The sequence below is a fragment of the Parambassis ranga genome, chromosome 2, assembly GCF_900634625.1.
Source record: "Parambassis ranga chromosome 2, fParRan2.1, whole genome shotgun sequence".
Classification (NCBI taxonomy): Eukaryota; Metazoa; Chordata; class Actinopteri; family Ambassidae; genus Parambassis; species Parambassis ranga.
This window is the reverse complement of record NC_041023.1, coordinates 45,556,626-45,583,393: the sequence shown is the minus strand read 5'-3', so window position 1 is coordinate 45,583,393 and position 26,768 is coordinate 45,556,626. Positions and strand designations below refer to the sequence as shown.

Sequence of the window (26,768 nt, the reverse complement as noted above, 5' to 3'; positions counted from 1 at the left end):
GAACCAGTGGAGGGTTGTGTGTGAGAGGCCAGCTGAGATCAATCTGTCAGTGAGGGGGGAGTGAGAAGTTCTACTGAAAGCTGCATATCAGTCCAATACAATGAGAACAGTGAGGAGTCCATCTCTGCAAGATCATTAGTGATTTTAATGAAAGCTGTCTCAGTGCTGTGAAGGGGTCTGAAGACAGATTGGAATTATTCCTGAAGTTTATTTCAGTGAGGTGAGCATGAAGTTCAGAAGCAACAATGTTTTCCAGAAGAAATGGAAGATTGATATGAGACGTGGGTTATTAAAATCAGCAAGTTTTAAATGAGTTTTAATGAGTGTGTGTGTGTGTTCACTGAAGTGTGTCACTATGTGCAGAAGCTGCAGCAGTCAGTTCCTCTTTAGCTGTGGGAGGTTTTTGTACGACTCTTTTTCACTGTGTGATCACAGCTTGACTGTTGATGATATGAAGACTCATACAGTAATAAACTGCTGCATCTTCAGCCTGAACTCCTCTGATGGTCAGAGTGAAGTGAGATTCTGATCCACTGCCTGAAAAACGATCTGAAATCCCTGATTCTCTGTGTTTTGCCCTATAAATGAGCAGTTTAGGAGCTGCTGGTTCTTTCTGTTGGTACCAGGATAAGAGGTAAGTACCACCAGCATAGCGAACATCCGGTCTGACTGAACATGTGATGGTTAAGGTGTTCCCAGAACCAGATCTCTGTGCTGCAGGCTGAGTCACTGTGACCTGTCCTCTGGACTCTGAGGACACAGAGACAGAGACATAAAGCAGCGTCTTCACGTCAGAGGGACGGATGTTGACAGAGGACTTTGATTCTCTGGACTTTACCTGTGAAGCAGCAGCAGAGGAGAGTCCAGACCAGGACGCAGGTCAGAGTCATGTTTCTGATGAGGAGGGTTTGTGCTGTGATGAAGGACAGCTGTCAGTCATCCAGTGTTCAGCTGTCAGGACTATAAAGTCTGTCAGAGCACTGGAGCATGCTGCTGCTGATGCAAAGTGGCTCTCTATGGAAATGAACAGACTGATGATCTAAAAAAGTCTCAGTGTTGATTTTTACTCTTTTAAATGTTGATTTTAAATGTGTTCTAAAAACATACAAAGTGTTGTGTTGTGCAGACGATACAACTTTCTATCATGAAGCTCATTTTGACAGGAACTCTGTTCTGCTCAGTGTTTTATTTTCTCCTTTAAACTTCATGTAGATGTGGACTGCTTCAGCACTGCTGTCAGTGTCAGACATCATTCATCTTTTTCAGACTTTTTTGTGTTGTCTCTTTTATTTATATACCACATTTAATGTCACTAACACAGACTCACAGTGCTCGGCATAAATGAGTACACCCCCTTTAAAAATTAAGAATTTAATCAGTAGCTCAATGAACAAAAGAACAATTTCCAAACTTTTCACAAGGCTGAGTTTTATTAAACACTTATTTAACTCCATAACATGAAGTTAAGGTTAATAATCTAACTTAGATCACAAAATCTTGGTGCCAGTCACTCCAGTTGCTTTCTACTGCTTTAGTTAACTGCAGTGAACTTGCTGGTGATTTTCTTCAACCCCTCTCATCAGAAGACGCTCCTGTCGAGACGTTAACTTCCGTGGACGGCCTGGACGTCTCTGTGAGATGGTTGCACTTCCATCTTTCTTAAATGCTTGGATCACTTTTGCTGCAGTATTTTGACAGATATGTGAAGCTTTGCTGATCTTCTTGTAGCCCTCACCTTTTTTGGTAAAGAAATATTTTCATATCTTCCATAGGGAGCCATTGCTGACAGCCTTTTATAGTCACCTGTCTGCTGGACACCTCTTTAATGAATCATTAGACTCACCTGTGGTTGAATGTGCATGAAGTTCAGAAGCACCAATGTTTTCAAGAAGAAATAGAAGATTGATATGAGACGTGGGTTATTAAAATCAGCAAGTTTTAAATGAGTTTTAATTAGTGTGTGTGTGTGTGTGTTCACTGAAGTGTGTCACCATGTGCAGAAGCTGCAGCAGTCGGTTCCTCTTTAGCTGTGGGAGGTTTTTGTACGACTCTTTCTCACTGTGTGAAAAACTGTCGTACAAAAACCATATCGGTGATTTGATGGTAGGTATTATGAACACTCATACAGTAATAAACTGCTGCATCTTCAGCTTGAACTCCTCTGATGGTCAGAGTGAATTTAGAGTTTGATCCACTGCCTGAAAAACGATCTGGAATCCCTGATGCTCTGTCATCTGCTGAATAAATGAGCAGGTTAGGAGCTGCTGGTTCTTTCTGTTGGTACCAGGATAAATGGTGAACACCACCAGCATACTCAACATCCTGACTGGTGGAACATGTGATGGTGACGGTGCCTCCTGGAGCAGATCTCTGTGCTGCAGACTGAGTCACTGTGACCTGTCCTCTGGACTCTGAGGACACAGAGACAGAGACATAAAGCAGCGTCTTCACGTCAGAGGGACGGATGTTGACAGAGGACTTTGATTCTCTGGACTTTACCTGTGAAGCAGCAGCAGAGGAGAGTCCAGACCAGGACGCAGGTCAGAGTCATGTTTCTGATGAGGAGGGTTTGTGCTGTGATGAAGGACAGCTGTCAGTCATCCAGTGTTCAGCTGTCAGGACTATAAAGTCTGTCAGAGCACTGGAGCATGCTGCTGCTGATGCAAAGTGGCTCTCTATGGAAATGAACAGACAGTTTTAGGAGCATCAGCTCCATCTAGTGGACGGGAGTGTGTTACTACACCCTATAATGTTTAATGTCTCCAGTGCAGATGATGGAAGTGATGAAGATGAGGATGAGGAGTCTGTGCTGATATAACCTTCATGTAAAATCCACCTTTGTGGTTCAGCTGCAGTGGTTTCCTCTCAGACAGACTCTCTTTATTATTCTCCTCCTTTGACTTTCACTTCAGCTCAAACAACATTTATTGATTCAAACACAAAAACAGCTGAGTGGATGAAAAAGTCTTTATTGTGATGAAAGAATAGAAAATGTGACAGAAGCATGAGAGTGAAGAAAGAGTAAGTCACTGATGATTCTAATCAGGAACTCTTCCACATGTTGGATGTTCAGTCATCAGTCAGTGTTCTTTTGTTCTTGTTGTTTACAGTCATCATGGTTCTTCTCTAATGTTAACACGACAAACACATGAAGTCCAAACTTTGTTCACTTGTTTCTAAATGTTGAAGCGACAGGGATGCAGACAGAGAGTCACAGAGAGCAGAGAGAGACTCAGGACTGGGAGCACTGGTTTGTGCTCAGTGTGTGTGTCACTGGATTCTGGGAGCCCTGCCTGGCCTCACAGGTCACAGAGCCCGCCGTCCTCCACTGGTCCACAGAGAGCCTCAGGGTGCTGCTCCAGCTGTAGCGCCCGTCGTCCTGCAGCAGCGCGGTGCTCCGGCTCTGCTCCGAGCTGTCCCTGTTCTGTCTGTCCACCTTCCAGGACAGGGTCCAGTCAGAGGGGAAGCCTCTGTCAGCCAGGCACAGCAGCGTGGCCTGGCCCTTCTGCAGCTCCTCTTTGGAGGGGGGCAGCACCGTCAGGGAGGGGGGGACTGGACCCACTGGAGGAGGAGGAGGAGGAGGAGACAGAGAGAGGACATGAAGACAGAGAACAGAAAGTCCAGCTGCTGGTCCTCAGAGGGGAGGAAACTGCTCCTCACTGTTTCACTTCCCTCTCTGAGCTCGGTAACCACGGCAACAGACAGGCATCACTGCTGAACCGTGGCAACAGACAGGTTTCAGTACTGAAGGTAAAAAGCTCCTGAGGGACATGATGATGGTTCTAATGAGGATTTGAAATGTTTCCAATGTTTAAAAACACATTTTACACAAATGATTCCAACAACATTCAACAATGACTACATTTAAAATACTGACATGTGTTTTCTTCCAGGTTTAAACTTTCTCTGTGTATCAGTCATGAGCTAAACAGCCTCCAACAACAAGAACAGATCGGAGTCATCCAGTAAAGACTCAGTTCATCCACTGTGAGCTGAACACATGCTGTTTCTGTGGGTTTGAGCAGCAGTCAGAGGTTCTTACAGTCGACCTCCAGTCTGGTTCCTCCACCCAACGTCCACCACAGAGACACAGACTGATGGAGGCGTCCTACAAAAACCTCTGACTGCACACAGACGGGCGCTCCGACTGTCTGACCGAGCTACACTCCTCAAAATCCAGCCGTTAGAAGCAGAAGCAGTCAGCCCCCTCTGAACCATCCTCATGGGTTCAATTCAGCACAGTCACTTTTTACAGTCACTGTGTGTTTGAGCACCAAGAAAATTCAACATAAAGACTGAAAGATGGTTTTTATTTGTTCTGTCTGATCAGAAACGGACACAACAAATAAGAATTAGTCTGAAATGAAAAGTTTCAACTTACCTCCAACATCCAGTCTGGTTCCTCCACCGAACGTGTACCACAGTGATTCAGACTGATGGAGGCGTCGTACAAAAACCTCTGACTGCACACAGACACACACTCTGACTCTGAAACACTGTGTCTGTCACACTCAGCTGATCAATGTGCAAATCAATGAAACGACTGAAGATTCTGACATCCATCACTTTGTTCTGATTGAAAAACATATTGATTCCTGATCAATGATCCAATACAGTGATTGATCCATTGATCAGCAGCTGATCAGACCGATCCCTGTTCATTTCCATAGAGAGCCACTTTGCATCAGCAGCAGCATGCTCCAGTGCTCTGACAGACTTTATAGTCCTGACAGCTGAACACTGGATGACTGACAGCTGTCCTTCATCACAGCACAAACCCTCCTCATCAGAAACATGACTCTGACCTGCGTCCTGGTCTGGACTCTCCTCTGCTGCTGCTTCACAGGTAAAGTCCAGAGAATCAAAGTCCTCTGTCAACATCCGTCCCTCTGACGTGAAGACGCTGCTTTATGTCTCTGTCTCTGTGTCCTCAGAGTCCAGAGGACAGGTCACAGTGACTCAGTCTGCAGCACAGAGATCTGCTCCAGGAGGCACCGTCACCATCACATGTTCCACCAGTGAGGATTCTGGCTCCTTATCCTGGTACCAACAGAAAGAACCAGCAGCTCCTAAACTGCTCATTTATGCAGCAGATGAAAGAGAATCAGGGATTCCAGATCGTTTTTCAGGCAGTGGATCAGACTCTGACTTCACTCTGACCATCAGAGGAGTTCAGGCTGAAGATGCAGCAGTTTATTACTGTCAGAGTTTTCATGTAATCAACAGTCAAGAAGTGTTCACACAGTGAAAAAGAGTCGTACAAAAACCTCCCACAGCTAAAGAGGAACTGATCAGCAGCTGCACTCTAACAAAGGTTTGAATAAAACCTGCAGCAATTTACTCTGAAAATACAACAATTCATATTTACACTGAATGAAAATCATTTTCAAACATCAGAGTGAACCTCTGTCGGCTGATCAGTTCATTTCACACACACTGAAACTAGCGATCATTTGAAGCTCTGTTAGCTCATGTTGTGTCTCTGAGTTGTGTCAGATTGTTGTGTTCTGCTGGTTTTGTGTATTTTTGTTTTAATGACTTCAACTTAATGATCCCAGTTGTTTGTTTAAAGGCTGCAGCAGAGGAAAGTATTGATGAACTACAGCCTCTGATCTATGTGAATGTAGCCCAGTGTAAAAATGAAAGGGAGTTAAATAAGGTGAACCCGCACTGTTCAATGAAAGCATGATGTGGTGGATGAAAACCAGCTGAAAGTAGCTTCATGAATCCAGTCATAAATATATATCAATAATATCAGTAAATGGGCAGGAAATGGTTAACTTATTGAGGAAGATAATTTAGGATTAAAAGGTCGATCAATGTAGAAATAAAGCTGCAAGAATAAGCTGTGAAAACTGAAGTGATCTGAATAAGAGGTCATTACAGACTGAGCCTTTATTCTCAGCTGCTCTGTCTGATTGGTTACTGCAGCTGTCAATCAGTGTCACCTGCAGTAATTGGTCAAGCTCCGCCTTGAAGCGGGCTCGGTGTATTTCCTGGAGAGGAGGCCATGGCCGCTGTCATCTCATTTCTTCTCCACAGACCGAGGACTGGTTCTTCAGGCTCCACGCTGAACTGTGAGTTAAACCAGTTGAGTGTTACTTTGCTGAGGAAAGAGACTTTATCCACAGGTCGAGTGTTTTTCAGAGATCTGGGAGAAATGTAAATGAATGAGTTGATGTTTTGGGGAGAAGGCCAGTTAGAAGTGCCGAGTAAGGTTGTAAGGTCAAAGTAATGTTCACAGTATTTACAGAGGGAGCAGTTTATTTCAAAGGGCTGTAATTTATCATGTGTTTACTGGCTCTGTGTTTACCAAAGGTAAAGTATTGTTCTGTACACGGGGTCAAAAGTTCAGTCAACATGTGTTGAGTGTTTTACAAAGAGTTGTCTGGGATCAGTGATTTAAAGTGTGTCCAAGGAGAAAACATCTACTGTTAAATTGGATAGAGTAATCTGATTACCAGCAGAGTATCATGAGTTCACTTCAATAGGTAAACCTTGGTGGCAGCTAGCTTACACACTGAACCCTAACACCCCATCATTCCAGCTGAGGGTGAGGTGACTGAGTCTGAGGTCACAGAGAGCGGTGGGTGCTACATGAAGAGCAGCTGGTAACCCTTTGTTGTCCGAATCAGCATGAAAGTTAACATCATGAAACACAAACACTCATCATGACGACACTGAGTGACGGCCCTGGGCCTGCTGGATGATTTGCCTCCAGGTTGGCTCCTCCTACATGGTTGAGGGATTGATCTCACCTGTCTGAGTCTGTGTGAGCAGGTCTTTGTAGAGATGGCTCTCTGGCCTGCTGCTGGTTCCTTGCAGTCCCTCTGCTGGGCTTTGTGTGTGTTTGGTTTCAGTTGTTTGTTGTGTGGCTCTCTGTGTTGTGAGTGTCAGACTATCGCGGAATTGGCAGATTAAAACGGAATTTACATTTTAACACGGAATATTGTGGAGTAATGACATAATTTGACTGTAGTGCTGTTTTTGTGTGTAAGAGGAGCGTATGATCAGGGGGAACTGCACGGAGGGAAGCTAATACGGGTGGCACGAGAACGCCCTTCCACAGACTGAGCCCCTCCCCTTTCAAAACACTGTAACCATGGCGATGTGGCAAATACCTTTGTGCGCCACGCACCAGCACAGAGAGTGAGCGGTTATTCAGCTGTGTCTCATGTCTTGGATGAAAAGAGAAATAGACTTTGCTGCGACAAGGCAGAGATGCTTGTCTGTGTAAATAAAAACATGCATCTTACTAAAAAGTAGGCGAGAGATACAGCAGGTGACTTCATCGTATCATTAATGTTCAGAAAAGAAAGTCCGCTGTATGGGACTGTTCTTCCTGAGAGGCCGATTTTGTTTAAAGATGCCCCACGTTCCAACCTGTGACTTCTGAACCACTGTAATGTTTTAATATGAGAAATACACAAGGTGAAAGGTAGCCCTGTTTGTATTGAAGAACATAATTTATTAATTTTTATTTTCCACTTATTTTTACATTTACACTTGATGTGTTTCGCAAAAATATTTTTTGTTGGGCCATAAAAAAATCTTCTCATTAAGTTTTTATCAGGCTAAAACCACTCATATAATTTTGTTGGGCAATTCAAGTACAATCTTTTCATTGATTAGTTAGCAGCAATTTTTAAGAAAAGAACCTGTCATGTGAATTAAGGTTAATCTTATATGTCAACTAAAAAGTGACATTAAAGGTAGTTTCATAAATTTGTCTGATTGAATTTGTGCTCATTCAAGGATAGTATGATGAAGAGCTGAAAGACTTGTTGTATGTTTCTGTGCACAATAAATAACAAAAATAAAAATATCGGCATCGGCCAAGTTGTTATGTTAAACATCGGTATCGGCCCAGAATTTTCCCTAAGGACAAGATAGAAAATAATATACAGTATGAAGTAAAACTACCAATAAATATACAAGAGAATTAAAATAAGAACATATGACATATCAACAGTTGCACAGATGAGGTGGGAAACTTGTAGAGAGGGGAGCTCACAGACTAACTACAGCTGGAATAACTTGTTTAAGTTCCCCTTGAAGAAGTTTAAATGTTTGGTTTTATAATAAGTCGACTAAAGTTTCATCACTTGCTGCTTGTTTCTGATACTGTATGTTACCATGTTGAGGAAGCGTGTTGTTTCAGTAACTGTGCGATACTCACAGTATCGAAAGAAATTCTACCGATCATCCGATCGATGTTCGTGCGGCGGTAATCGCCTCTCGTGAGCCCCAGTACACTGCACGTTTAAAAACGCACAACAAAGCTGAAATTCAGCCCGACCCAAAAAACGTACGTCTCATATTTCAGGTCAAAATTGGACCAAATAACGCACAATGTATGCCTGGCTTTAGGTGATGAGAAATTCAAGAGGCAACGTAACGCTTTCCTGCAGCTGTGACAGGTGTGTGTCAGGAGTCTCACACCTGAGCTGACGTTCCTAAAACCTTTAAGTTCCAGCTGTGTCGTCTGTGTTTGTCCAGAGGACCTTTGTTTACTTTTGTTTTTTAGGATTTCTTTGTTCTATTTTCTGCATTTTATTGTGCAAACATGGACCCACTCACCACTTCCTTAGAGCACTTTAATTCAACACATGCTGAGGAACATGCAGTCTTCTTGTGTGGACTCTTCTTGCTGAACTTTGAGCTTTTCAGTGTGTGTGAAATGAACTGATCAGCCGACAGAGGTTCACTCTGATGTTTGAAAATGATTTTCATTCAGTGTAAATATGAATTGTTGTATTTTCAGAGTAAATTGCTGCAGTTTTTATTCAAACCTTTGTTAGAGTGCAGCTGCTGACCAGTTCCTCTTTAGCTGTGGGAGGTTTTTGTACGACTCTTTTTCACTGTGTGAACACCCACTGACTGATTTTATGTGCACTCTGACAGTAATAAACTGCTGCATCTTCAACCTGAACTCCTCTGATGGTCAGAGTGAAGTGAGAGTTTGATCCACTGCCTGAAAAACGATCTGGAATCCCTGATGGTCTGTGAGTTGTCCTATAAATGAGCAGTTCAGGAGCTCCAGGTTCTTTCTGTTGGTACCAGGATAAGACGTAAGCAGCAGGATCATTATAACTATAGTGAACATCCTGACTGGTGGAACATGTGATGGTGACGGTGCCTCCTGGAGCAGATCTCTGTGCTGCAGACTGAGTCACTGTGACCTGTCCTCTGGACTCTGAGGACACAGAGACAGAGACATAAAGCAGCGTCTTCACGTCAGAGGGACGGATGTTGACAGAGGACTTTGATTCTCTGGACTTTACCTGTGAAGCAGCAGCAGAGGAGAGTCCAGACCAGGACGCAGGTCAGAGTCATGTTTCTGATGAGGAGGGTTTGTGCTGTGATGAAGGACAGCTGTCAGTCATCCAGTGTTCAGCTGTCAGGACTATAAAGTCTGTCAGAGCACTGGAGCATGCTGCTGCTGATGCAAAGTGGCTCTCTATGGAAATTAACAGACTGATAATCTGAAAAAGTCTCAGTGTTGATTTTTACTCTTTTAAATGTTGATTTCAAATGTGTTCTAAAAACATACAAAGTGTTGTGTTATGCAGACGATACAACTTTCTATCATGAAGCTCATTTTGACAGGAACTCTGTTCTGCTCAGCTGTTTTATTTTCTCCTTTAAACTTCATGTAGATGTGGACTGCTTCAGCACTGCTGTCAGTGTCAGACATCATTCATCTTTTTCAGACCTTAATGATCTGTTTTTGTGTTGTCTCTTTTATTTATATACCACATTTAATGTCACAAACACAGACTCAGTGTGTCTGTCAGTTACACTCAGAATCTGAATATAATTCACATTTATTATAAATATAAACTTCAGAGTAATAATATTTTTATTGTAAATATGAATTGTTGTATTTTCAGAGTAAATTGCTGCAGTTTTTATTCAAACCTTTGTTAGAGTGCAGCTGCTGATAAGTTCCTCTTTAGCTGTGGGAGGTTTTTGTACGACTCTTTTTCACTGTGTGAGTGGGAAGCTGTTGTGCTGCTGACAGTAATAAACTCCTGAATCTTCAGTTTTCAGTTTGTAAATGAGGAACGTCTGAAGAACCATGGATGCAGTAGTTTTATGTGCAGTGTTGTTCAGTGGAAATGCTGCCGGTCTGATATACGAAGAAAAGGTCTCCGTCCTAAAAATCAAGCGCCATCACTCGACTAAACACAGAGAACAGTATCAGAATCAGAATCGTGTTTATTGCCATGTAAGTGAAGGGGGTTCACATTACTAGGAATTTGCCTTAGTGATTGGTGCATACAAAGAACATATAATAATTAACATGCAATAAGATAAAAACTAAGATAAAATTAAGTAAATAAACTAAAGTAAGGCTAAATTTACATGACAGACATGGCGTAACAGACATACAATGAACAGAACATAAAATACTTGGCGGATGTAATGGTAAACATAGACCCTTATATGAACGAATGGAACAGTGTAATAATGTAGTAATGTAGCAGGTACCACATGGATCGGTGAGGTGGTACTCGTGTGCAAGTAGTGCAAGATGGAGTAAACAGTGCAAATAGTCATCATTGTGCAGTGACTATACTAAAGTGTCCTTGTGAAGTGACAGTGCAGAGCAGTGCATTAATTACAGTTCAACAGTCCAACAGCAGAGGGGAAGAAGCTGTTCTTGTGGTGTGAGGTTCTGGTCCGAATGGACCGTAACCTCCTGCCTGAGGGGAGTGGCTCAAAGAGTCCGTGTCCAGGGTGAGAAGGGTCAGCTGTGATCCGACCTGCACGCCTCAGAGTCCTGGAGACGTACAGGTCCTCGATAGATGGCAGGCTGCAGCCGATCACCTTCTCAGCAGAGTGCACAACACGCTGCAGTCTGTGCTTGTCCCTGGCAGTGACCCCAGCGTACCACACTGTGATGGAGGAGGTGAGGATGGACTCAATGATGGCCGTGTAGAACTGAACCATCATCCTGGCTGGCACCTTGAGTTTCCTCAGCTGCCGCAGGAAGTACATCCTCTGCTGGGCCTTTTTGATGAGGGAGCTGATGGTGAGCTCCCACTTGAGGTCCTGGGTGATGGTGGTACCCAGGAAGCGGAAAGAGTCCACTGTGGAGATGGGGGTGTCTGTCAGGGTGAGGGGGGGTGATGGAGCTGGCACTTTCCGAAAGTCTACTGTCATCTCCACTGTCTTCTGGGCATTCAGCTCCAGGTTGTTGTCAGCACACCAGGACACCAGACGGTCCACCTCCATCCTGTAGGCAGACTCATCCCTGTCTGAGATGAGTCCAATGAGGGTGGTGTCATCAGCAAATTTAATCAGCTTGACAGACTGGTGGCTGGAGGTGCAGCAGTTGGTGTACAGGGAGAAGAGCAGAGGGGAAAGTACACAGCCTTGGGGGGTACCGGTGCTGATGGTCCTTGTGTCCGACACATTCGTCCCCAGCCTCACATGCTGTCTCCTGTCTGTCAGGGAGTCAGTGATCCACCGGCAGATGGAGTCTGGAACATGCAGCAGGGACAGCTTGTCTTGGAGGAGAGCTGGGCTGATTATGTTGAAAGCAGAGCTGAAGTCCACAAACAGGATCCTAGCATAGGTTCCCGGGGAGTCCAGATGCTGCAGGATGTAGTGAAGAGCCAGGTTGACAGCATCGTCCACAGATCTGTTAGCTCTGTAGGCGAACTCCAGGGGGTCTAGGAGGGGGGCTGTGATGGTCTTGAGGTGGGACAGTACCGCTCAAAGGACTTCATGACTACAGACGTCAGTGCCACAGGTCTGTAGTCATTAAGACCAGTGATCATTGGCTTCTTGGGAACTGGAACAATGGTGGAGGATTTAAAGCAGGCTGGCACATGGCATGACTCCAGAGAGGTGTTAAAGATGTCTGTGAACACTGGAGTCAGCTCGTCTGCACAGTGTCTTAGGGAGGAGGGGGACACACCATCAGGTCCAGGAGCCTTGCGGGGGTTCAGTCTCCTGAACAGCCTGTTAACATCCTCCTCCAGGATTGAGAGGGCAGCTGAGGGGGAGGAGGAGGGGGGTAAGGAGGACTCTGATGGGGTATCTTTGATGTGGATGTCCATGTTGATGGGGTGTGGAGAGGTGTCAGGGCTGGCTGATAGTCCATCAAAGCGGCAGTAGAACTAGTCAGCGCTCAAGTCTAAAACCATCAAAGGTTGACATGCTGGTTTTCTTGGCTAAAAATCTGTAAGGTGATGTAGAGATGTCAGGACGCATATATTAGTGTTGATTGTGTTTGTTCTGCACTTTACCCTGACTTGTGGTTTAAAAGTCTTTGTTTAAAAAAAAGGCCCTAACTGTTTTTGAAATGCTATATTTTTTACAAAATAGACATGCAATATTTTGGTGCTTCTCAGCAATCAATAGTCAACCCACCTATTTTAATGTCTTACCTTTTCCCATCTACGAAAAAGGTAGGGTCATTTTATTTTAGTAAACGTTTTTTTTATTACCATTTCAGATTTCTTAATACAGGGCTGAATTCCTTTGTTTTAAAAAGCTGTTTACTATTTTTGCTGTAATTTATGCTATATTTTTTTACAGAAGTGCAATATATTGGTGCTCGATGTCTGACATATTTTGTAGCTGAGAAAAGTTTAAGTTTACTTTAAGTTAAGGAAAAGATGGCTCACTTTCAGTTATAATAACTGTTGTTGGTCAAGCACTTAATGTAGCTTATGTATAGCATGTTTGTTGTTAATAGGACTACATTTGAAATCAGTTCTTGACTTTAATTTTCATTCTTGCATTAGAGTTACGGGATCTGGTTATTGACTGGTATGATGTAAGTTTCTGTGATCTTTGCAAATGCTCATGTCCACTAAAACTTGATTTGAAAAAAATCGTGGATGAAATCGAAATCGCAATATTTGCCAGAAAAATCGCAATTCAATTCATTCTTAAAATCGTGCAGCCCAAGTGGATGGATGTTGGAAATGAAGGTGACAGCCAAGTGTGTGTGCGTTCAGTGAAGTGTGTCACTATGTGCAGAAGCTTCTCGCTGGTGTCGTTCCTCTTGAGCTGTGGGAGGTTTTTGTACCACTCTTTTTCAGTGTGTGATCACCCATTGAGTTCTATGAAGACTCTGACAGTAATAAACTGCTGCATCTTCAGCCTGAACTCCTCTGATGGTCAGAGTGAAAGCAGAATTTGATCCACTGCCTGAAAAATTATCTTGAATCCCTGATGCTCTGTGAGTTGCCCCATAAATGAGCAGTTTAGGAGCTTTTGGTTCTTTCTGTTGGTACCAGGATAAGAGGTAAGCAGCATAGTCAGTACTATAGTGAACATCCTGACTGGTGGAACATGTGATGGTGACGGTGCCTCCTGGAGCAGATCTCTGTGCTGCAGGCTGAGTCACTGTGACCTGTCCTCTGGACTCTGAGGACACAGAGACAGAGACATAAAGCAGCGTCTTCACGTCAGAGGGATGGATGTTGACAGAGGACTTTGATTCTCTGGACTTTACCTGTGAAGCAGGAGCAGAGGAGAGTCCAGACCAGGACGCAGGTCAGAGTCATGTTTCTGATGAGGAGGATTTGTGCTGTGATGAAGGACAGCTGTCAGTCATCCAGTGTTCAGCTGTCAGGACTATAAAGTCTGTCAGAGCACTGGAGCATGCTGCTGCTGATGCAAAGTGGCTCTCTATGGAAATGAACAGACTGATGATCTGAAAAAGTCTCAGTGTTGAGTTTTACTCTTTAAAATGTTGATTTTAAATGTGTTCTAAAAACATACAAAGTGTTGTGTTATGCAGACGATACAACTTTCTATCATGAAGCTCATTTTGACAGGAACTCTGTTCTGCTCAGCTGTTTTATTTTTCTCCTTTAAACTTCATGTAGATGTGGACTGCTTCAGCACTGCTGTCAGTGTCAGACATCATTCATCTTTTTCAGACCTTAATGACCTGTTTTTGTGTTGTCTCTTTTATTTATAAACCACATTTAATGTCACAAACGCAGACTCAGTACAGTGCTCAGCATAAATGAGTACACCTCCTTAAAAAATCACAGCACCAAGTCTTCTAGGCATGCAATGAACAAGTTGGTGACATTTTGCAACATCTGTCTTTTTCCATTCTTCAAGAATAACCACTTTTTTTAAGGCCTGGATCCTGGATGGAGATTGATGCTCAACTTGTGGCTTCAGAATTCCCCACAGGTGTTGGATTGAGTTCAGATCAGGAGACATACTCGGCTGTTTAATCACCTTCAGCCTGTTCTACTTCAGAAATGCAACAGTAGCTTTTGGCAAGGCAAGCTTTATTTATTTAGCACAATTCATACACAAGGCAATTCAGAGTGCTTTACAGAAGGTGAAATCACAGAATAAAAACATTTTAAAACATTAAATTAAGAAGGAAATTCAATCATAAAAAGAATAAAAACATCAAATAAAATCAGGATGATTACATGAGCAGAGTTAGAGAATTTAAGAGAACGCTGCAGTAAACAGTGTTTTCAGGCCTGACTTAAATAAAGTGACAGAACAACTGAATCCTGCTTCACTCTGTTTGGTCCTGACCCTGGGTACACACAGTAGGCCTGTGCCTGATGATCTCAGGGGTCTGGATGGTTCATAGGGAACCTAAAGTCCAGGATGTGTTTTGGTCCAAGACCATTCAGTGCTTTGTAGACCAGGAGGAAAGTTTTGAAATGTATCCTTTGACTCACAGGAAGCCAGTGCAGTGATTTGAGGACCGGTGTGATGTGGTCCAGTTTCCTGGTGTTACTCAGAACTCTAGCAGCAGCATTTTGGACCAGCTGCAGCTGCCTGACAGATTTTTTTGCTAATACCTGTGAGGACGCCGTTACAGTAATCTAGCCTACTGAAAATGAATGCATGAAGTTTTTCTCTGTCTTGTTTGGACAGAAAGCCCTTGATCCTAGCAATGTTTTTCAGGTGGCAATAGGCAGACTTAGTAATGGCTTTTACATGGGTGTTAATATTCAGGTAAAATTCATCCTGCTTGGTTTGTGACCTTCAGTTACATGGAGTCAAGGTAAGCACTGATCTTAGCTCTTTCATTTTTGGGGCCAAAAACAATCATCTCTGTTTTGTCAGCATTCATCTGGAGAAAGTTCTGGCTCATCCACTCATTGATTTGTTGAGTACACTTACTTAGTGAGTGTAAGGGACTGTAGTCATGTGATGACACTGAAATATGAAGTTGTGTGTTGCTGCATAGGTGTGATAAGAGATGTTGTGCTGTTCTATGATCTGAGCTAGGGGAGGCATGTAGATGTTGAACAGAAGTGGTCTAAGAATGGACCCTTGAGGAACCCTGCATGTGACATAGTTATCAACTGACACAAAGTAGTCCCTATCATGTAAGATTGGAACCTGTTTAACACACGACCAGTGAATCCGCGGTTGAGTGCAGCGCATCTGTCTTCGCTTGTAATTTACTGGACCCTGTTGAGGATAGATGATAGAAAGTTTGAAAAGCCACTGGCTTCTGGCTCTGATGCCACAAAACGGAACCAAGTCCAAACTGCCTTTCTTAGGGGCGAGCTCTTCTCTGCTGGCTACGGGAGCACAGCGGGGTGTGTCTGCGGTGGAAGTTCAAATTTTCAATTTTCATTGAAAACAGGTCGTCCTAAATAGCAAATTGAAATGAATCCATAAAATCAATTTATCACCCAGCCCTAGTTAAAAACCAGCATATATTAATGCAGTATGAACAATATTGTTGTAATGTAGACATATAGATCATACTGGCATGACCTAAAAATATCAGGATATTAGTGGAAGGCCATATTGCCCAGCTCTGAGCTGACGAGGTTTCTGGGGTTGGAGGGGTTTTACTCTGACTTCTGTTGAACTCTTTCTGCTCTGTTGGATCCTGTAACAAAGCTCTTGTGGATTTTCCTTTTATTTGGTGCTCAGGATGTCTGAAGGCTTTATGAGCAGGTCTTTGTTAAGGTGGCTCTCATTGAGCTGCTGCTGGTGTGACCTGGTGCTGCTCTGACCTGGAGGGCTGCTACCTTTCAGTCCCTCTGTGGGTTTTGGTTGGTGTCTTAGTTGTGTGTTTGTGCGATCTTAGTTTTCATTCATTGTTGTTTTTATTGACCTCATGTTGCCGTTCTTTCTACAAATTTCTCAACCCTGTGAAGTTTGTGTGTGATTCTCCTGGTGTTATCTCCTGACAGGTGTAACAGGTGCAGGTTGCAGGTGTAACAACCGTTTTCATTCATCTATGTGAAATGTTCATTTGTTGATCGTTTTTACATAATCAAAAAAATAGGATTTGTACTCAAACCATAAACCTCAGGTTAAATTAAAGAGTAAATTGCTGCAGGTTTTATTCAAACCTTTGTTAGAGTGCAGCTGCTGATCAGTTCCTCTTTAGCTGTGGGAGGTTTTTGTACGACTCTTTTTCACTGTGTGAACACAGCTTGACTGTTGATTACATGAAAACTCACACAGTAATAAACTGCTGCATCTTCAGCCTGAACTCCTCTGATGGTCAGAGTGAAGTCAGAGTCTGATCCACTGCCTGAAAAACGATCTGGAATCCCTGATTCTCTCTGATCTGCTGCATAAATGAGCAGTTTAGGAGCTTCTGGTTCTTTCTGTTGGTACCAGAATAAATGGTAAAAACCACCAATATAGCGAACATCCTGACTGGTGGAACATGTGATGGTGACGGTGCCTCCTGGAGCAGATCTCTGTGCTGCAGACTGAGTCACTGTGACCTGTCCTCTGGACTCTGAGGACACAGAGACAGAGACATATAGCAGCGTCTTCACGTCAGAGGGACGGATGTTGACAGAGGACTTTGATTCTCTGGACTTTACCTGTGAAGCAGCAGCAGAGGAGAGTCCAGACCAGGACGCAGGTCAGAGTCATGTTTCTGATGAGGAGGGTTTGTGCTGTGATGAAGGACAGCTGTCAGTCATCCAGGACTATAAAGTCTGTCAGAGCACTGGAGCATGCTGCTGCTGATGCAAAGTGGCTCTCTATGGAAATGATGGAAAGCTGGTTCGCCTCTCTCTCAGGCTGGCTGCAGTATTTTCTCCTGTGTGGTCTTCTGGGAAGTCTGCAGTTTGAAGGCAGCGAGCTTTGATCTCCATGTCTTCAGTAATGAAATGCACTGTAAGACTCTGACAGGACTCTGCTTTACAGCTTGACCCTACATGTCTGTTGTAGCAGAGAGAAACTGTTTTCAGCTCCGCAGTGACTCTGTCTGTATTTTTTGCGTAGCTCCCGTGTGGCGACCTGTCTGAAATACAGACCCTTTCCAAAAAATTTGAATATCAAGGAAAAGTTCATTAATTTCCATAATTCCATTCAAAAAGTTAAACTTTCATAGATTATAGATTCTTAAACCACTTCACGTATTTATTTGTTTATTTTTACATAATTTGGGATACCAGCTCATAAAACCCACAAAAACAAGAATTCAGAAAATTAGAATACTGTGAAGAAATCAGCCCAAATTGTGCAGGCCATGGATGTTTTAAACTGAGTGTCACCCACTAATCATCTACTGAACTTAAAGCACCTCCACAGGTTTCCCCATGTGTCATTTATTTGCTTTAGTTCAGTTTAATATGGGGAAGACTGCAGACTTGACAACTGGCCAAAAGACCATCATTGATACCCTCCATATGGGTAAGCCACAAAAGTTCATAGCTAAAGAGGCTGGCTGTTCACAAAGTGCCGTGTCCAAGCATATCAATGGAAAGTCTAGTAGAAGGGCAAAATGTGGCAGGAGAAAATGCACTAGCACAAGAGATGACCGTGGGTTCAGCGGATTATCAAACAGGATTCTGTCAGAGATCCGGCAGAGATCCAGAAAGAGTGGAATGAGGCAGGAGTCACCACAGTCAAACACCACCACATTCAGAGGCATCCAGGAGATGGGCCACAACTGTCGGGTTCGTAGGAAGCATCTCAACTGGGATAAGGAGAAGAAGGACTGGACTGTTGGCCAGTGGTCCAAGTTCCTCTTTTCCAATGAAAGTAAAGTGTGCCTTCAAATTCGGGAAACAAGGTCCAAGGGTTTGGAGGAAGCCGGGCGAGGAACAGAACCCAAGCTGCTTGAGGTCAAGTGTGAAATATCCACAGTCAGTGATGATTTGGGGTGCGATGTCCGGTGCGGGTGTTGGTAAACTCTGCTTTCTCAAATCCAGGGTCACCGCAAAAGTCTACCAGAATGTTTTGGAGGACTTCATGATTCCTTCTGCTGAAGATCTGTATGGAGATGCAGATTTCATCTTCCAGCAGGACCTGCCCCCCTCCCATACTGCCAGGAGCACCAAAACCTGGTTTAATGCCCATGCCATCACAGTGCTTGACTGGCCAGCCAACTCACCAGACATAAACCCCATTGAGAATCTCTGAGGTATTCTTAAGAGGAAAATGAGGGACACCAGACCCAAAAACAAAGAAGTATCAAGGACATGTGGGCTTCCATGACGCCCATGCAATGCCATGGCGCACCAAGGCAGTGATTAAGGCAAAGGGATTCCCAACCAAGTATTGACATATCGCTTAGACAGTACCATATTTTGATTGATTTGATCCTAATTTCTTTCTTTTCTCTGCTAAAACTGAGAAGTAAATGGTGATTTCTTTGTAGTATTCTAATTTTTTGAAATCCTGTTTTCGCAGGTTTATGAGCTGGGAGCCCAAATTATGTAAAAATAAACAAATAAATACTTGAAATCATTTAAAATGTGGGCCCTGAATCTATAATCTATGAAAGGTTAACTTTTTGCATGAAATTATGGAAATTAATGAACTTTTCCTTGATATTCAAATTTTTTGGAAAGGGTCTGTATGTACGGGGCGGCGTGCTGTACCACTTATCCAGTGTATTATTAAAGCAGTGAGGCCAGACTTGGTCGCCGTACTGCTGGACATCATGTCTTTCACAGTGACCTCTGTTACTTAAAATCAATTAAATGAAGTTACTTAATTAAAAACCCATGTTATAAAGCAGCTGGGTCACATGTATTGACCTTCATGTCGGTGTTAACACGCTACACACAGCTGCTAAATAATATGACTGTTTGTGCATCATATTCATTTGACTTCTTTGACTGTGAGGCTGAACGTTTGCTGTTAATCCAGATGATGGTGCTGAAATATTCTCACAGACTTGGTGCTGCTGCCACAGAGCAGAGGAAGGTGTTGTGTAAATCTCTGCGTGTGCACAACTTACATTCATTTTTAAATACGCATTTATATTCCTTCAAGTAGAGACCTGGACTTGGATGCTGTTGTGGTTTGGACTGTGTGTTTTTGAACTGAGGAAGACACTCAGGGGGGACACATCTTCAGAAAGATCTACAAGTCCAATTACCTGGATTTAACCTCTTGGACACAACATGAAGGTTATCATCATAGAATACAACACAAACACACAACATGAACACAATGTGTTTTCATGACATCGTTCATCTTTCTTTAAACATTAATGTTCAGTTTTGTTTGTTGACTTAAGTTCACAATCAGCCGTGTCTCTGAGTGTTTTCACCATAAACCAGAAATGATCACTAGTTTCAGTGTGTGTGAAATGAACTGATCAGCCGACAGAGGTTCACTCTGATGTTTGAAAATGATTTTCATTCAGTGTAAATATGAATTGTTGTATTTTCAGAGTAAATTGCTGCAGTTTTTATTCAAACCTTTGTTAGAGTGCAGCTGCTGATCAGTTCCTCTTTAGCTGTGGGAGGTTTTTGTACGACTCTTTTTCACTGTGTGAACACATACTGACTGTTGATGTTGTTATAACTCATACAGTGATAAACTGCTGCATCTTCAGCCTGAACTCCTCTGATGGTCAGAGTGAATTTAGACTTTGATCCACTGCCTGAAAAACGATCTGGAATCCCTGATGGTCTCTGATCTGCCCAATAAATGAGCAGTTTAGGAGCTACTGGTTCTTTCTGTTGGTACCAGGATAAGGAGCCAGAATCCTGACTGGTGGAACATGTGATGGTGACGGTGCCTCCTGGAGCAGAGCTCTGTGCTGCAGACTGAGTCACTGTGACCTGTCCTCTGGACTCTGAGGACACAGAGACAGAGACATAAAGCAGCGTCTTCACGTCAGAGGGACGGATGTTGACAGAGGACTTTGATTCTCTGGACTTTACCTGTGAAGCAGCAGCAGAGGAGAGTCCAGACCAGGACGCAGGTCAGAGTCATGTTTCTGATGAGGAGGGTTTGTGCTGTGATGAAGGACAGCTGTCAGTCATCCAGTGTTCAGCTGTCAGGACTATAAAGTCTGTCAGAGCACTGGAGCATGCTGCTGCTGATGCAAAGTGGCTCTCTATGGAAATGATGGAAAGCTGGTTCGCCTCTCTCTCAGGCTGGCTGCAGTATTTTCTCCTGTGTGGTCGTCTGGGAAGTCTGCAGTTTGAAGGCAGCGAGCTTTGAGCTCCAGGTCTTCTAGGCATGGAATGAACAAGTTGGTGACATATTACAACATCTGTCTTTTTCCATTCTTCAAGAATAACCTCTTTCAGAGCCTGGATGCTGGATGGAGAGTGATGCTCAACTTGTGCTTCCGCTTCTTTTAAACACGTTTTGCTAAAAAAAAAATGGCATTTTTTTTAGAAAATATCCGAGTTGTCATTTTATGCAAAAAGTAAATATCATTTGATTAATTGAAATAAAAACGGCGGTGCCCTCCCCCTCATATTGTCAGTCTGTTTTAAATTGATCGAGTGGCATCAAGCATGACGGTCATTGGTCCAATGGCAACATGAAATCTTACTGGTCAGTGGAGTGAAGAGGCCAACCAATCTACATGAACATAAACATCAGCCACACTCAGACCGGCAGTTGTTGGAGGTTTTGACGTATCAGCCCGCTGACCTGGCTTTTACTGACGGTGGCCTGATCCTCAGTGTTCAGTCCAAGAGAAGCTCACAGATAAACACTGCTGCTGAGCACAGGTCATTTCCATGAACGGAACACTGTGCTGTTCTGTCTGAACTGAATCACTGTGACGAAGTAATAATGACTGATTCATTCACCTGATGAACATGTTAGAGAGAAACGTTTGATAGACCTACACTCATGTCCCTGTGTGTGTGTGTGTGACCGCACAATGTGCACCTTTAGGTGAGAGCAGGGTTCTAGTCATTGAGATTCTGCCTGCATTATTTTACAGTAAGTTGGATTCTAGTGTTGGGTTAATCACATGTCTGTTGGTATTGAATGGCCAGTGTATGCTGTTGCCTGATTGCACTCTTTGCTTGTTTGTGTTACTTTGTTTAGTTATTTAGTGCTGCAGCAAAGTTACGTGTGCTTATGACGTGTTGTTCTTGCATATGGCAGTCTGAACGTTAAGATTCTAGGGAGGTTGTGATTTGGGCTGTTGTTTTTCACATTGGGCGGGTTTTACGTTCAGTTTGGGCTGGAAACTGTCACTCAGATCTGGCAACCCTGACCCAAACCCCAGCAGCACTCATGCAGCCCCACATGAGGACACTGCCACCACCATGGTTCACTGTAGGCACCATGCATTCTTCTTTGAAATCCTCACCTTTATGAAGCCATGCAGGTTTAAAACCATTAGTTCCAAAAACAGTGATCTTTGTCTCATCCCTCCAGAGTATAGAGTCCCAGTAGTCTTCATCTTTTTCAGCAAACGGTCACTCCAGTTTGGCTTTCTACTGCTTTAGCTAACTGCAGTGAACTTGCTGGTGATTTTCTTCAACCCCTCTCATCAGAAGATGCTCCTGTCGAGACGTTAACTTCCGTGGACGGCTGGACGTCTCTGTAAGATGGTTGCACTTCCATCTTTCTTAAATGTTTGGATCACTTTTGCTGCAGTATTTTGACTGATATGTGAAGCATTGCTGATCTTCTTGTAGCCCTCACCTTTTTTGGTAAAGAAACATTTTCATATCTTCCATAGGGAGCCATTGCTGACAGCCTTTTATAGTCACCTGTCTGCTGGACACCTCTTAAATGAATCATTAGACTCACCTGTGGTTGAATGCCTGTTCATTAGAAATTTGTAGTTTTAAATGTGGCTTTCTCCCTAAGACTTTAATTGGGATGTACTCATTTTTGCAACATGGACTTGAATGAATTTGTTAGGAAAATCACTTTTTGTGTGCAAATGAACAAATCTTATTTCAATCAATGAGCCACATTTGTGGGAGTATTTTGTAGTACGGTATGTAGTGTGGTGTATTCATTTATGCTGACCACTGTACTGAGAGTGGTTAGATATGAAGTGAACCAGTGGAGGGTTGTGTGTGAGAGGCCAGCTGAGATCAATCTGTCAATGAGGGGGGAGTGAGAAGTTCTACTGAAAGCTGCATATCAGTCCAATACAATGAGAACAGTGAGGAGTCCATCTCTGCACGATCATTAGTGATTTTCATGAAAGCTGTCTCAGTGCTGTGAAGGGGTCTGAAGACAGATTGGAATTATTCCTGAAGTTTATTTTCAGTGAGGTGAACATGAAGTTCAGAAGCAACAATGTTTTCAAGAAGAAATGGAAGATTGATATGAGACGTGGGTTATTAAAATCAGCAAGTTTTAAATGAGTTTTAATGAGTGTGTGTGTGTGTGTGTTCACTGAAGTGTGTCACTATGTGCAGAAGCTGCAGCAGTCAGTTCCTCTTTAGCTGTGGGAGGTTTTTGTACGACTCTTTTTCACTGTGTGAACACACCTTGACTGTTGATGATATGAAGACTCATACAGTAATAAACTGCTGCATCTTCAGCCTGAACTCCTCTGATGGTCAGAGTGAAGTCAGAGATTGATCCACTGCCTGAAAAACCACCTGGAATCCCTGATGCTCTGCGAGTTGCCCAATAAATGAGCAGTTTAGGAGCTCCTGGTTCTTTCTGTTGGTACCAGGATAAGAGGTAAGAAAAATGGTTAGAACTATAGTCAACATCCTGACTGGTGGAACATGTGATGGTGACGGTGCCTCCTGGAGCAGATCTCTGTGCTGCAGGCTGAGTCACTGTGACCTGTCCTCTGGACTCTGAGGACACAGAGACAGAGACATAAAGCAGCGTCTTCATGTCAGAGGGACGGATGTTGACAGAGGACTTTGATTCTCTGGACTTTACCTGTGAAGCAGCAGCAGAGGAGAGTCCAGACCAGGACGCAGGTCAGAGTCATGTTTCTGATGAGGAGGGTTTGTGCTGTGATGAAGGACAGCTGTCAGTCATCCAGTGTTCAGCTGTCAGGACTATAAAGTCTGTCGGAGCACTGGAGCATGCTGCTGCTGATGCAAAGTGGCTCTCTATGGAAATGAACTGACTGATGATTTAAAAAAGTCTCAGTGTTGACTTTTACTCTTGTAAATGTTGATTTTAAATGTGTTCTAAAAACATACAAAGTGTTGTGTTATGCAGACGATACAACTTTCTATCATGAAGCTCATTTTGACAGGAACTCTGTTCTGCTCAGCTGTTTTATTTTCTCCTTTAAACTTCATGTAGATGTGGACTGCTTCAGCACTGCTGTCAGTGTCAGACATCATTCATCTTTTTCAGACATTAATGATCTGTTTTTGTCTTGTCTCTTTTATTTATATACCACATTTAATGTCACAAACACAGACCCAGTGTGTCTGTCAGTTACACTCAGAAACTGAATATAATTCACATTTATTATAAATATAAACCTCAGAGTAATAATATTTTTTATTTTAAATATGAATTGTTGTATTTTCAGAGTAAATTGCTGCAGGTTTTATTCAAACCTTTGTTAGAGTGCAGCTGCTGATCAGTTCCTCTTTAGCTGTGGGAGGTTTTTGTACGACTCTTTTTCACTGTGTGAACACCCACTGACTGTTGATATAGTTATAACTCATACAGTGATAAACTGCTGCATCTTCAGCCTGAACTCCTCTGATGGTCAGAGTGAATTTAGACTTTGATCCACTGCCTGAAAAACGATCTGGAATCCCTGATGCTCTGAGAATTGCCAAATAAATGAGCAGTTTAGGAGCTCCTGGTTCTTTCTGTTGGTACCAGGATAAGTAGTAACCTGGCTGTACACTACCACCTAAAGCAACAAAATCATAGTGAACATCCTGACTGGTGGAACATGTGATGGTGACGGTGTCTCCTGGAGCAGATCTCTGTGCTGCAGACTGAGTCACTGTGACCTGTCCTCTGGACTCTGAGGACACAGAGACAGAGACATAAAGCAGCGTCTTCACGTCAGAGGGACGGATGTTGACAGAGGACTTTGATTCTCTGGACTTTACCTGTGAAGCAGCAGCAGAGGAGAGTCCAGACCAGGACGCAGGTCAGAGTCATGTTTCTGATGAGGAGGATTTGTGCTGTGATGAAGGACAGCTGTCAGTCATCCAGTGTTCAGCTGTCAGCTGTTTTATTTTCTCCTTTAAAGTTCATGTCGATGTGGACTGCTTCAGCACTGCTGTCAGTGTCAGACATCATTCATCTTTTTCAGACATTAATGATCTGTTTTTGTGTTGTCTCTTTTATTTATATACCACATTTAATGTCACAAACACAGACTCAGTGTGTCTGTCAGTTACACTCAGAATCTGAATATAATTCACATTTATTATAAATATAAACCTCAGAGTAATAATATTTTTTATTTTAAATATGAATTGTTGTATTTTCAGAGTAAATTGCTGCAGTTTTTATTCAGACCTTTGTTAGAGTGCAGCTGCTGATCAGTTCCTCTTTAGCTGTGGGAGGTTTTTGTACGACTCTTTTTCACTGTGTGAGTGGGAAGCTGTTGCGCTGCTGACAGTAATAAACTCCTGAATCTTCAGCCTGAACGTCTCTGATGTTCAGAGTGAAGTCAGTGTTACTGTATGTTGCACTGAAACGATCAGAAACTCCAGGCTGACGATATGTTGTGTCATAAATGAGGAGTTTAGGAGCCTCTCCAGGTTTCTGCTGGTACCAGTTCATGTCGTCGCCTATGAGTGTGGAGGACTGACATCTGATGTTGACAGTCTGACCTGGAGCAGCAGACTGAGGTCCAGGAGACTGAGTCAGGGTGATTTCTCCTGATGAACCTGGAAGACATGAGGAAGAGGAGAAGATCAACATCCAGACAGAAGAGGATTCTGTGACATGGAGAAGAGATGGAAGAAGGTCAGTGCTGCTCCTTCCAGTCTTCCTCCATCACCACAGCATCATGCTGCCCCCTGAAGCAAAGCTCTCAGCACAGAGTCTCACCCTGAACCAGGAGCCACAGAGCGGCCAGCAGCAGAGTCTCTGACATCATCATGGTTTCCTGGACAGCCGCTGATTGATGCTGGACTCTTTAAGGGCTGGGAGCAGAGAGGCAGGACACTCATATGCAAAGACTCAGAGTCAGTCAGCTGGAGCTGTTTCCTCCTCACTGATCACAGCACACACACTTTAAACAGAGGGGTTAATCTGCTGGTCCAAGGACCACTTCTGGTCCACTGCTGTCCTTCATCTCGTCTCCACCTGATGTCCAAAACACAGGGGACAGTAAGGTCAAAGCTCAAAGGTTGGTTCCCTGGCTGTTGTTGGTGAGCAGAGAGCAGATTCTCTGAGCTTCATTTGTTCTCAGTAAATAAATGAGGAGAGTCTGAAGAACCATGGATCCTTTAGTATTTTTATGTGCAGTGTTGTTCAGTGGAAACGCTGCCGGTCTGATATACGAAGAAAAGGTCTCTGTCCTAAAGGAGTAAAAATCAAGCGCCATCACTCGACTAAACACAGAGAACAGTATGAAAGTAGCAGAGAGGACAGAAACCAGCTGCACAGCTACAGAGAGGACCAACATCTCAGTAAAGTATTTCACATAAAACAGACACCTGCAATTTCCTGTAGTCTGTAAACACTGAATGGGCCCTCATATGGGAGGACAACAGCAGCAGAGGCCCCCAGAAGCCAGTCTGAGTCTGAGACTCCTGATTTAAACCATCTCTGTGTGAACACTGTGAGAATCTGGAGCAGAAGACGAGACAGAAGAAAGAAGAGGAAGATGGTTGATGTTTCTGAGGTGAAGACAGGCAGAGCAGGTGATGTTGTTGATGTGTGAATATAATGACAGGGTGCTGTCCAGTGGTGATGGAGAGACTGTCAGCTTTGTTCAGTGTGGATTTGGTGCCAGTTAGTGAGACTTGAGTTTTATTGCTGTTTAATTTGAAGAAGTTGGAGGAGAACCAACATGTAGTTTCTTTACAGGTGATAAGGGAGGATGGAGGAAGGACACTGGCTGGTCTGGAGGAGATGTAGAGCTGGGTGTCATCAGCATAACAATGAAAATGTGACCAAGGGGAAGGAGGGAAATAAAAAATAAAACGGGGCCCAGGACGGAGCCTTGGGGGACACCTGAGGAGACAGAGGAATGCTGGGATGAAGTTGGACCAAGCTGAATATACTGAGAGTGGTCAGATGTGAAGTGAACCAGTGGAGGGTTGTGTGTGAGAGGCCAGCTGAGATCAATCTGTCAGTGAGGGGGGAGTGAGAAGTTCTACTGAAAGCTGCATATCAGTCCAATACAATGAGAACAGTGAGGAGTCCATCTCTGCAAGATCATTAGTGATTTTAATGAAAGCTGTCTCAGTGCTGTGAAGGGGTCTGAAGACAGATTGGAATTATTCCTGAAGTTTAGTTTCAGTGAGGTGAGCATGAAGTTCAGAAGCAACAATGTTTTCAGGAAGAAATGGAAGATTGATATGAGACGTGGGTTATTAAAATCAGCAAGTTTTAAATGAGTTTTAATGAGTGTGTGTGTGTGTTCACTTAAGTGTGTCACTATGTGCAGAAGCTGCAGCAGTCAATTCCTCTTTAGCTGTGGGAGG

The 26,768-nt window shown here is 43.4% G+C and overlaps 2 gene segments (V, D, J or C); both read right to left on the bottom strand.

The window, feature by feature from the left end:
* Nucleotides 1-1,922: 1,922 nt before the first annotated feature.
* On the bottom strand, nucleotides 1,923-2,552 carry LOC114450117 (Ig kappa chain V region 3547-like). The segment is given in 2 exon segments: nucleotides 1,923-2,411; nucleotides 2,500-2,552. Coding segments are annotated over 2 exon segments (408 nt in total).
* A 401-nt stretch (nucleotides 2,553-2,953) lies between these two features.
* On the bottom strand, nucleotides 2,954-25,301 carry LOC114449863 (Ig kappa chain V region Mem5-like). The segment is given in 4 exon segments: nucleotides 2,954-3,561; nucleotides 4,382-4,416; nucleotides 24,704-25,001; nucleotides 25,165-25,301. Coding segments are annotated over 4 exon segments (714 nt in total).
* Between the last annotated feature and the right edge of the window lie 1,467 nt (nucleotides 25,302-26,768).